A 13,150-nucleotide genomic window follows, 5' to 3' on the forward strand; every position below is an offset into this window, starting at 1 on the left:
AACTAAAATCAGAGCAGAACTGAAGGAGACAGAGACACAAAAAACCCTTCAAAAAATAAATAAATCCAGGAGCTGTTTTTTTTTTTTTTGAAAAGAAACTTTTTTAAAGAAAACTGAAAGAGACTGAGTTACTCTAATTGGCAATTAATTTTTCTTCATAATAAGGGAGAATGCAGGGTTTGAGTGCAATACGAACTTACAGTAACAGGTAACACATCTTTTTGTTGCACATTTGAGTTGTGTGTACATTTTAATCTTACCACAATGGATTAATGGTAAGATGTCTCAAATATTAAAATTAATCTGGATTAAAGAAAAAAAAACTGGTTCAATGTATAACACTGGAAAATACGAATACTTATGGTGGTCTAGGAAGATGAAACGCCAGAGAAAAAATAAGAAAAATGGAAAAACTAGTAGTACCTTTCCAAAGCAGAATCAAAAGGAGGCAAGTGATGAATTCGGTCAAGTGTTACAGAATGGTGAGCATAGCTGAGCTCTTGGATGTGATTTGAGTTGATGATGATAAGCCATTCAGAATTTTTAAAAATTGGCAATCCAAATGTGGCCATATTTTATTAACCATGATTTTTCGTGAGATACTAGTGCCAAAAGATATGTAGTCTAACTCCACTGTTTTACAGATAAGAAAACTAAGAACCAGAGAAATTTTACAGAATCCAGTTCAAATCATAAATAGGAGAAAACAAGTATATTATATCTGAAGCCAACTAGATTCTACATGTTTTTCATCATTTGAGTGAAAAACATGTTGGGGGTATTAATAAGCACCCTTTGAAAATAATGATGGGATCATGTATATGAAAAAGGCAAAACATTTGCTAGAGTGCGTCTTGGGAGCAAATACTCTGACGAGTATTATGTGTGTTTTAATATTTTATTAGAGAAGTTGGAAGTTTAATTTCAGTATCGATGGTATCATCATTTTCTCCACTTTGTTCAGAGGAACACACAGAATCAATTTGTACGAGCATATACAACAATTCATTTGGTGCTGTGCCCTAAAATCAGTAATCTGATTAGTTCTAGACTACCGGGTTTCCATGCGCTCCTCCTGGCTTTGGTGGCATGGCTCAATTCCCAGCGGAATATTTTTTCATGCACTGTCTGCAACTCAACTACAGCAGGCTTAAAGACCATGCAGATTAACACTGTAGCAAATTGTTTTGATATTTAACAGACATAAAAAGGTCATTTCCTGATATGAAATTCTGAAAATCTGCATAAATATTTTTGTGTAAAATTAAATTAGTTATGTATTTTTTTCAAACTAGAACTTGAAGTATCAAGAATGCCCACATAATTCATATACACATATATATAGACTTTTTCATTATGCTAAGGTCTTGATAGTCAAATTATATTCTGTGCCATACATTTATTTAACCAGTATTTATTTGGCATTAGGTTAACTGTGTCTGTATGGATTAGACATTATTGGTGCTTGTGCATCATGCAAACATAGTTCTAGTATTCCTGTTTACTAATCTTGTCATGTGGCAATACTTAGATGATTTTGCTCTCTAACGGTGTGAATTAAAGAGTATAAATACTTTATACATTGTCACATTTACAAACGTTTGCCAATAACCACTTTATCTTTATGGTGTGAATTGTAATACCTGGAATTTGCAGAAGCAATTCCTATAAAGCAATGTCAGATGTAAACTTTCTTAAATGTGCCTAACAAGAGTTCTTCTTTGAGTAATGATGAGCTTTGGCACATGTACACTGCTCTATTTTTCTAGTGTTCTAATAATTTCCCTAACTTTTACAGGAAAATAGCCTCTTATGGCATGATAGAGACATGGCACTTACTGATGAGGTAACTTAGATGTAGAAAAATTTTGCAAAATTATTTGTCTAGCAGACCACCACTTCTGCTAATAAATTTGTAGACAGAGTTTTCTTTTCCTAGTGCATGCACTTGCTATAAAATTGCTAATGCACTGATTTTTGTTATTGTTTCCTGTTGCAGCTCAAACATGTCCTAAGGCAACACAAAGCAGAGTTGTTAACACCAAGCTCTTTTACTTGTGATGGTATTTTATAGCACACATGTTTAAGTTGTATTATCAATGGTTAAACTCTGCCTTACTGGAATAGTACATTTTTGTGGATTTGTAGCTACTTTTGTTTGGCCAAAGAAATGCAATACTCGAGCTGTTAAATAGAAGTCAGTCAGACATTCCAAGTCTCTGTGGTTTCAGATATCATCTTGTTTACACATAAAGGAAACAAAACAAAACAGTTTCATCCATGGAGTCTGTGTTCAGAAGTTTGTAAGTGAATCTTTTGATGTTTTTGGGTTTGTTGCTTCAGTTTGCATTTTGGAGTTTCATACTACTGTTGCTGGTCTGCGGTCCATCTCGGCTTCCAATTTCACCATCTGCTGCATCTCCTTCGCCTATAACATCAGAAACATGGCCTTACGTGTGTTGAAATCCTTATCTGAAGGCACTTAACAACCCTGGCCTCTCTTCTCTCATAAATATGATCTTGTCACCACATTCTTGCTACTCAAAGTATGGTCCATGCACAAGCAGCACCACCATTGCCTGGGACCTACTTAGAAACACAGAATCTTGGAGTCTACCCAGACCTACTGAATCAGTTAAAATCTTCGTTTTAACAAGATCTCCAGGAAATTTTTATGCACATTTAATTTTGGGAAGGACTGGTTTACACAGTGCCAGGAGAATCACTTGAAAAGAGGCTGAACCACTCTATTTTTAGACTATGCCCCATCAATTAAAACTATAAAAATATAATTTTATCACATTTATAATAAGTATTGCTTATGTACAACTTATTTCCTAAATAGCCTGAAATTTAGTTAAAAGTATTTCCCTAAGAAACTAATTGATAAGGTCGGGCGCGGTGGCTCAAGCCTGTAATCCCAGCACTTTGGGAGGCCAAGGCGGGTGGATCACGAGGTCAAGAGATCGAGACCATCCTGGTCAACATGTTGAAACCCCATCTCTACTAAAAATACAAAAAATTAGCTAGGCATGGTGGCACGTGCCTGTAATCCCAGCTACTCAGGAGGCTGAGGCAGGAGAATTGCCTGAACCCAGGAGGCGGAGGTTGCAGTGAGCCGAGATCGCGCCATTGCACTCCAGCCTGGGTAACAAGAGCGAAACTCCATCCCAAAAAAAAAAAAAAAAAAAAAAAAAAAAGAAAAGAAACTAATTGATAGAGAAGTTCAGGTGAGAGCATATTACACTGGATTGTCTGGAGTCTTCTGTAAACGGAATGTCACAGGAACATGCAGGTTTTCAGGAATCCTATTGTGCAAACTCTATCTCTGTGGGCTCTTACTTCTCTAGGGTAACTTTTGTGGACTACCAGGAGGTAAGCAATGGTGAATTCAATCTCATGAGTCCAGACTGTCACTAAGACAACCAGCTAATGTGAGAAGAGGAAAGCGGGTCTGATGGCGGCAGCATCTGGTGAGAAATATTTGCTTGGCAACACAGGAAAAAATCAAATAATACACTTCAACTTTTATTATCCAACTGGTAGCCTGCATGCTTTTGCCCAACCCACTGCATGTATCTTTTGAGGAATGAGGATTGCCCATTTCCTTTTTTACTGACATGCTGCTTTGAAATAAAGGACATTTGAAAATAGAAACAAGGACCTATGAAGACATAAATCAGAGGAAGATTCTGAAGCACTCTGATGCTACTATTCATGTCTGCTTAGATATTCCAACTAAATGGAAAATCACTGGGAGGGGGTCTGGTCAACTCTGTAGATCATAGGAGAAGCATCTTCCAAATGAATTCTTGTGACAAAATTAATTTAACCCACAGGCTATACTGTGATTTTCTTCTTCTTACTTCTCTATTTTGTTGTTAAGTTTCATTTTGGTGAGGATGGATATAATAACACCAAAGAATTAAATCTTTCTGTGTAAATTTGGGATGGGTGATTCCCTCTACCCAGATATTTTATGTGCCTGAAGTATAGTAATACTCTAATAGAGAAATGAAGAAATGGAGAAAAATATACAAACATGAAACTATGACACAAACAGTATTCATAAAGGATGACAGTGAAACATTATCAGCACTGGAAATTAAATACTTCCATGTTCAGTAAATAGTTAGAAGTGATTCTCTGTGCTTCTCCCACTTTAGCACCTGAAGAAAGTATTGACCATGGCGCAGAAGGAAGAAAAAGAGTACATTACAAGACTATTCCAACAGCTAAGTTCTTGTATGAGTTGGGTGACCGTTCATTCTCATTTACCTGAGGCAATTCCAGTTTATGCCTGTAGTCCTAGCTATTATGAACAGAGCTGTCTTTCACTCTCAAAACTATCCTGGTGTGGACAATAAATTATACGGTCACTTACTTATGAGGGGTGATTAGGGTTTGACAGTTGGGACAGCAGAGAGCATGACAAGAGTCATTGTGTAATGTTTCTACATGCAGAGTTTCAAATAGCTCTGTCATTAAAAAACACCAGCAAACTTTTAGCAGGTTAGTAGGTGCTTCAAAAATTAACTGGAGCCATGGTAACATTCGTGAATGATCTGACTTTGTGACCCTGTCTTAGCTGTGGTCGGCCCAAAGGACAACTGCAAATCACTGCTCTGGTTATATCTTTATTACCATGATCTGTCTCCCAGATCTGCAATAGAAAATACAGGCTCAAGTACCCTCAGAATTAATTCCCTGAAGACTTGGACATTTTGGTATGAATATGACATCAGAAATCCAAGCATGGAATAGTCAATCTTTTAAATCCAAACCCTTTAGATATATGTTATGACCAGATGTGACTCATCAATGGAGACTGCACAGAGAATATGGACGTAGTTGAGAAGGAAAGCAATGTCTTGCTTATCAGAGTTTCAGTCCTACCTTGCGTTTGGGACACTGCATGACAGGATTTCAAAAGCTGTTTGTACAAAAATAGTAATGTCAAAGTTGAGTCATACATACAAAACAAATAAAATAAATGAATATTGAAGTGAATTTGAGAAATGAATGCAAAACCATATACAGAAAAGCAAAAAGCTAAGGATAAAACATGTACACACCCCTCAGTGACAAACTTTCCCCTATTTGATCTCAACAGAAAAAAAAGAAACAAAACAAACAGCCAATGCCTGTCATCCCCAGACTGTGCCTCTCTTCTGTGGCAGTAAGTGGAAAACCTGACCTTTAAGCAAAACCTTTTACCTGTCTTTATTAAATGATAGGATTGATGACAAAAATCAATTTTTGAGACTCAAGTGTGTGACAGTAATGGAGTTGTTAATGTTTGCAATGGTACATGTCAAGACGGATGAGATATACGGTATAGCTGGGAGGTCTATGAAAAAACTCAAGTAGGAAAAACATCCCTGACCTTCAGAGTTTTAAGTGAATACTTGGCTGACCAAGTAGGCAAGGCCATAAAGTGGCTTACAAATAACTTAGGAGGTGAGGATCCAGAATCAGGACCAAAACATACTGATGCTTGGTTCATTTCTGCCAGTGCCCTCAACGCTGGCTTAGCTAATGGACTGAGTCCACTCCATGCCTTGCTTTGGAAAGGGAGATCTGGGACACTGATTAGGAGTAGGGCCACAGGAAAACAGAAAGAAACCTTTGAGGGAAATAGTATGGGAGAATGTTTAAATTTATTTCTGGCTTAGAAAAAAAGTCTTGGGATGTAACAATTATTTAGAAGATTGTTATAGAAGTTTGAATTGTCTGGAGACAGAGAACTGTTCTTGCTGATGAAATGTTTACCTGGTTATGAAGGCAGCTATGCTATACAGTTCCAGATCTTGCCTTTTTATGAGGGAAGAAATGAAGTCACTGTATCTTTCGCATGGTGCCCATGACAGTGTTATATTGTACAGAAAAACTGAATTGAGAGCTTTCTCACCTTTAAATGCCAAAAAATGTATACTAGAAAGATCTGGGACTGAATTTGCAATTGAACAGGACATATTTGTAAAGCAAAGCCTAACACGAAAATTCAAGTCCAAATTCTTTGCTTGCCGGAAGCGTCGATATGGTATCTTGAATGTCTTTTCCTTGAATCTCATTAAACTTTACCAGGTCTCAAGACTTTTCATGTTCTATACTTTCCCAAGCTTTTGTGACTCAAAGTATCAGTCGTGGGTGGTAGACCTTAAAAGGCATAATTTGAATTTTTGGAACAAAAAGCCAAAACCCTCCCAATACAATCCAATCAACACACTTATCACTAATCTAGTAATTTAATGCAAGAACTCTGGTGTGGCTGGAATTAGCTATGTATTAGGATAAAACTCAAAGTGATTTTTTAAAATTACGTACTTCAGCTCCAAAACTAGCAACACAAGATAACTGTATTCTCTAGCTCTGGCATACACCACTATTGTAGTGATGAGTAATTCTGAGCACATTTACATTCTTTAGTCAAACTTGTTGCTAAGCAACACAATTAATTTCCAAGTAGTTTCTTAATTTAGTTAACTAACACATGACTGTGCCTTACCTTTCACTGCGCCCATCTTCTAGGGAGAATTTTTAAAAACCTTCTCCAAGGCATCCTTATCCCTACCCATTGTTGAATCCCTAAAGTGGCTTCTAAAGCTTTGGAGGTGGTGGCCTTCCTTATCCTTATTCATATTCCCACCTTTCCCCCAGGAGCACTTTCTGAGAAGTGCTTTAGGAGCAAAATCACAAGCTAGGTAACTTGTACCAGAATGTGATGTGTTTATGAGTTGGTCAAATGAATTGGACCTATGGGACAATAACCATGTATTGTCCCCGTGGAGTGGACTTGCTCATGAATAGAAGCATTTAGCTGAAAAGAAAATGGGAAACATAACTAGGAAGTATGTTGATGAATAAAATTTCTGTCCACCAAAAAGTAAAGAATCTGAAACTAGAAGTCAGATTTATCTGTTACCCAATTGCCATACCAAAAAAAAAAAAAAAAAAAAACCAATTTCATAGTGTTTTTTTTTTTTTAACTTTCTCAAAGATACTTTTTAGTATAATTCCTACTTAAGTATTCTTCAACGGGAGCCATTTACTCTGGAAAAAAAAAACATACCTTAAACAGGACTGTTTTATAGATGGGAAAAAACAGGAAGGTACAATGTGGCACAAGTACATATTTCATCAAAACCTCTCTTTTTCTAAACTGAGTTTCCTAGGAATAATAATTTTCATATCAACTATACCTAATGAAGAAAATTTGAGCTGAGAGAGTCTGAAATTTAAACAATAAATGAGGGTCATGTTGCCATAGGAACTAGAGGGATTTCCATCAAGTCGAAGGTCACTGTGGGAGGCTGATGGGATGTAGCCCATTTGGAATGATGCCTACCTGTACTGTGCACCAGATAAAAATACATTTATCTTGGTGGTGATATATGCCCAATGGCCTAACTAAACAGTTGGTGTTTGGATAACTCTTTATTTGTGTATATTTCTTTATTTAGTGTCTTGGGTTGCTGGGAAAAAGTACCAAGACATGAGTGGATAAAAGTATCCACTCATGCTCAGTAGTTTGTAGCATGATGGGGGCTCATGACTTTAGATACCACTTGCAAATTCCAGGAAGATGTTTAAACTTTATTTTTAGATTGAGGTTGAAAATAGGTGGTTTCTCATTTGCTTTTAAACATAATATCCCTTGACTGTAGTTTGCAAATTATAAACTCTTAATGAAAATGGAGAAGTACTTCGTAAGTTCTGTTTTTCATCCTCTCACTTTTAGTGATTTCATTCTTAGAATTTCCAGAATTTATCCAAGTATTCTTTTTTATTTTTATTTTTTGGCACAGCCACATTCTGCTCCTGCTCCAAAAACAGGTACTTTCTTTTCTTTTTGGATATAATAACGAAAATATACAAATGGGCAACAAATTCTTCTATCTACCTTTCCATTACAATATGCGAGCCACTGGCTTTTCCAGAAGGGTCACTGTGGGTCATGGCATGTATATCCCAAAGCTGGCTAGATGCCTAAATGTTTTTATGTATTTTAGGTAAAATACCTGCTCATTCTGTTTCTCTAGGAATTCTAGATGTTCAAGCTGGACTTTTTTCAACTGATCCATCTCTTTGGACTGCTTCATTGCGAGCTGAAAAAAAAAAATTCTGATAAACTTTGGGTTGCAATCTTAAAACAGGGACAAGAATGACTTGTAAGTTTATAAATTTAAGTGAAAGAGATAATAATTTTAAAAAATTTTCAAAATTTAGAGAGTTTAAACTCCTAATTCTTTCTGGGAAGTTCTTTCCTGCTAAAATCTTAGAAAATTATCATAGAGGACTTCCACATGACTAAACTTGGCTTCATTTTCTGTATAAAAAGATGCCAAATCATTACCTTAAAGATTTTAGTGAGAGATTATTTTAGCTTTCAGGAGCAGAGAAGCTGGAATGTTTAATGTACAGAAAAATCAAATTAAGCAAAGTAGCTAGTAGTCTGGTGGCTAAGCATGAGTTATTGTTTATAGTTTTTTAAAGGAAGAATGCTAGAAATATAATAAAATACTTACTCTCTTTCTTTCTTCCAGAAACTTTTTAGTGTTGCTGCTGTTTAACTCCCTGACTCGCCTAAAAGTAATGGGCACAAATAATGGTTGGCATAACATTGAATAAAATTAATATTATATCAAATAAGAAAGAGCTATATTCTATCAAATTCTCTGGACGGAATTACTGCTTCATTTTTCTAATTTTTACTGCAGCATTTTCAAACATATAATGTACAGAGAAGAATATTTAAAAATCTGTGTATCCCTCAGATTAACTGATATTAATGTTCTCCGATGTTTATCTCATATTTTTAAAGACAGTAAACAGGTACAGATGTAATTAAAACCCCATTTGTATTCTTCCTGATTCAGTTTTCCTTCTTCCCCTCTCATCAGCGGTAACCACCATTGTGAATTTGGTGTGGATCTTCTCACCCATATTTTAGTATTTTAAACCACATAGAGAGGTGCCCATGTGTAATATAAGAGCTTCTCAAACTTTCCTGTGCATACCAGTCACCTGGAGAGATGATCAAAACCACAGACAGTTGTGCCCTCCCCCTGGTGACTGATTCAGTGGGCCTGAGCTGGGAGGTCTGCATTTCTAATAAGCTCCCAGGTGATGCTGAGGTTGCTGGTGTTGTTTTGTCTGTTTCCTAAATGTATCCAAAGAGTAACACAGTCTGGGTTTCTTCCCATAGCTTGCCACTTAGTCTTATGTTTTAGAGAAACATCTATGTTTCAAACCACGTCATTATTTTCATCTTCCATATGGATTTTTCCATTTATGAACAGACTACACTATTTATTTCCTCATTGCCATTAAGAAAAAGTAGGTTATTTTCAAACAGCACTACAATGATGGGGTGCGTGGGCCCTGTAATACCCGACACAGTAAGTGTCTGTTGGATAAATGGATGAGTGGATAAAGTGTGGTGCATATCATCTTGTGCACACAGGCAAAGGCTGCTTGAGTATATACTTAGACTTGCTAGTTGGCAGGGTACGAACAGGCTTCTCCTTCCTCCAATCCAGTTGTCCCAACTGTATTTCCAACTGCAGTGTCTAGGTGTTACTCTTTCCCTGTATCTTTGCCCACTCTTAGTACCATGACTTTTTTGTCAGTTGAATGCTCCTGTGGAATGGCATTGTTCCGTTGTTTTAACTTGCATTTCCTTGACTACCGGCAAGGTAGAGTGTTTTTCATGAGTGAAAAGACCTATAACTTCTGGAACTTCAGTAATAATTGACAGTCTGTTCAGATTTTCTTCATTTTCAGTCAGTTTTAGATATTCGTATTTTTCAAAGCAATTATCTACTCCATCTAAGTTTTCAAATTTATTCGTAGTTTTTTTAAATAGTAGACTTAGTTTTTCAGTGTTTTCTCTGTTGTTATTTCCCCTTTTCATTCCTAACATCACTAATTCATGCTTTCTCTTTCTTCTTTAGTCTTGATGGAAGCTAACTGATTTATTATTCTTTTCAAATAAGCTTTTGTTTTCCTGAATGTTCTCTACTGCATTTTGTTTTCTATTTCGGATATTTTGCTTTTTAAATTTATTATTTCTTTCTATTAGAGATCTTTGGGTTCATTCTGTTTTTGTAACTTCATATTCTCTGTAATTTTCACATCTTAAAAAAAAATACATGCAGCTAGGCTATACTTTTCACTCCAAATACCATGTTAGCTACCCTCTACACACTGATAGTGTTTATTGTCATTCAGTTATAATATTGTGCAATTTCTGTTAAAATGTCTTCTTTGACCCAAAAATGGAAGTATTATTTTCAGTTTCTATATATCTTTCTTAGTGCCATGACAAAGTTTTAAATTTTATTTCCCCTTAGTTTGATAAAGTGGATACGAACATACGCACAGTGTGGGTTTAGAAGACAACTATCATTTGGTATACATAATCATTTTTTAAAAAGCCAATTTGTAGATATTTTGGAACCACCTACCACCTGATGCAAACTTACAAAAGAGAGCAGAGTAGAATGACAACATTTAACCAAAAATGTACAGTACTTGGGTAATGGACACCCTGAATGCCCTGACTTGATCACTGGGCATTGTATACATGTAACAATTTTTCTCATGTACCCCCATACAGTTGCACAAATAAAAATACAAAGTTAGAATAAATAAGTACATTTTTCAAAATAAGATAAATTTTAAGAACCTTGCTAATTAAGTTAGCAGTAACTCCAAATTGAAGATAATTTGACCTCAACCAAGCTAAAGTCCACTTTGTAATGTATTTGAAAAAGATGGTAAAAAGCTATTAATTGGCACATTTGTCATGGTTAATTCTATATTTCACTTTGGACAGTCTACAACAGTTCAAATTAATGAGGTTTTATCATGGCTGAAATATTTGATGTGTTCAAGCTGAAGAAGGTGTCATTTCCATGTATTTTGTTTAAGCAATCTTAAACAAAGTTGATTATCTGAGAATAACATCCAGAGAATGACACTTTTTTTTTTTTTTTTTTGAGACAGAATTTCGTTCTTGTTGCCCAGGCTGGAGTGCAATGGCACAATCTTGGTTCATTGCAAGCACTGTCTCCCAGGTTCAAGCGGTTCTCCTGCCTTGGCCTCCCAAGTAGCTGGGATTACAGGCATGTGCCACCATGCTTGGCTAATTTTGTATTTTTAGTAGAGATGGGGTTTCGCCATGTTGGTCAAGCTGGTCTTGAACTCCTGATCTTAGGTAATGTGCCTGCCTTGGCCTCCCAAAGTGCTGGGATTACAGGTGTCAGCCACAGTGCCTGGCCGAGAATGACACTTAAAAAATAAACGAGAACTAGGGAGATATCATAATATGCTGGTACAAATAAGCACTGATTAAAATGATAGTCATCTCCCTAGAACCTTCTTATTATGAAACAGAAATAATGCTCCATGTTGACTGGGAAATGTCATGAACAATGTCTTGAAAGGGAAATTCCTCTGCAGGTCAAAATTACCATGGAATTCCATATCCTATTAGTAGGTCAGTATTTCAAAACAGCATTTAATCCAACAAAATTTCAGCACAAAATATGTACTGGGCAGTGTGATGCTTTATATCTTATCATGCTTTGACTTTAACATTAATTATTGTTCAATAATTGAAATGTGTTCTAAAAACTAACAACATCAAGGGAAAGTTAATAGTCCTGCCATGTTCAAAGCAAGGAAGAAACACCAGGTATCCAGAAAGCACCCCAAAAAAGGTCAGGCAGCAGGGGAGTTGGAACATGGGTGTTCTACTTTGCAGCTGCAAAGCTTCTAACATCTCGGCCTGTGTTTAACAGACAGATGAGTGACCTGAGGCCCTAAACTTCATGTTCATGTTTCAACCCCAACTGTGAATCTTCACTTTGCTCAGTGTTTGGTGGTGGGGCATAAAACAGTTTTTCTTTTTCTTCTTCTTCTTTTTTTTTTTTTTGAGATGGAGTCTTGCTCTGTCACCCAGGTTGGATGGCAGCGGTGCAACCTCGGCCCACTGCAACCTCTGCCTCCCAGGTTCCAGTGATTCTCCTGCCTCAGCCTCTTGAGTAGCTGGGATTACAGGCATGCACCTCCATGCCCAGCTAATGTTTTGTATTTTTAGTAGAGACGGGGTTTTACCATGTTTGTCAAGATGGTCCCACACTCCTGAGCTCAGGTGATTCCCCCCAACCTTAGCCTCCCAAAGTGCTGTGTGAGCCACGGTGCCTGGCCCATAAACAGTTTTTCTCTGAGATATGGACTTTGGCCAAAAGATCACCTTCTAGCTAGGTATTATTCCTGCAAAAGAAGGAACCTCTCTATCCCTAACTGCTGGTGGCCTAACCCAGTCTCTTGGTTAAGGAGCTGACAGCATTTTTATTCTCAGAGGTTTCCGGAGGTGGATGTTGGGCAGCACAGGTGATTGCTGGGAATTAAGTGCCTATACCTTGGGTAACATGACTATTGACAGCTCCTCAGATCTCCTTTACCGGCTGTGTCTAAAGAGCTTGCACCTGGCACCTTCTCTGGAGTCACACAAACCTTCCCCCCAATCTCAGGCAGCCAATAACTGCCTAATACAGAAACACAAAAGCCAGGGACTCTTGCTTCAAACAGGGACACACCGGTGGTGCGATTTTTTACTTGAGGCTCCAGGGACTCTAGGTGAAACCACATCCTTGCTTACGGGCTGCCTTGGGCCTTTCTGCTTCCTCACTCCCTTTCTCTGAAGGTCCTTTACTTGGTGAATCACAAGCACCTAAATTCCTACCTTGATCTGCTTCCAAAAACCTCACCTAACATAGGGACAAATGGGGGTGGGGGCTTTAAAGATGATCCCAAGTGAAGGACTACTCAAGAAGACCGCCCTCCTGACTGCTGCTGCTATTCAGAACTGGCCCATCCAGAGCAGACTAACACCTGAGCAAGGGAGAGGCTTGCAGAATGACTCAATGGAACCTGGGAAGGATGCTTCAGAATTATATTGATTATAGGCCAGGTGCAGTGGCTCAAGCATGCAACCCCAGCACTTTGGAAGGCCGAGGTGGGTGGATCACTTGAGGTCAAGAGTTCAAGACCAGCCTGGCCAACATAGTGAAAACCCATCTCTACTAAAAATAGAAAAATTAGCCAGGTGTAGTAGTGCATGCCTGTAATTCCAGCTACT

At 37.4% G+C, this 13,150-nt stretch overlaps 1 protein-coding gene across 22 annotated transcripts in view; it reads right to left on the reverse strand.

Moving 5' to 3' along the window:
- Window positions 1-879: 879 nt before the first annotated feature.
- The window catches only part of PLCB4 (phospholipase C beta 4), a 396,811-nt gene continuing 384,540 nt past the window's right edge, over window positions 880-13,150 (reverse strand). For 11 of the 22 annotated variants that reach the window (XM_074406252.1, XM_074406255.1, XM_074406243.1 and 8 more), the window contains 3 exons: window positions 8,529-8,586; window positions 8,022-8,108; window positions 2,335-4,933 (listed from right to left, as the gene is read on the reverse strand). In XM_074406252.1, coding sequence (XP_074262353.1) covers window positions 4,799-4,933; window positions 8,022-8,108; window positions 8,529-8,586 — 280 coding nt within the window. In that variant the 3' untranslated portion in view covers window positions 2,335-4,798. Of the gene's footprint in view, window positions 4,934-8,021; window positions 8,109-8,528; window positions 8,587-13,150 lie in introns of all 22 variants that reach the window. The other 11 variants (XM_039479588.2, XM_039479587.2, XM_010343767.3 and 8 more) reach the window with 2 other exon arrangements.

The sequence above is a fragment of the Saimiri boliviensis genome, chromosome 9 (genome assembly GCF_048565385.1).
Source record: "Saimiri boliviensis isolate mSaiBol1 chromosome 9, mSaiBol1.pri, whole genome shotgun sequence".
In the NCBI taxonomy this organism is placed as follows: Eukaryota; Metazoa; Chordata; class Mammalia; order Primates; family Cebidae; genus Saimiri; species Saimiri boliviensis.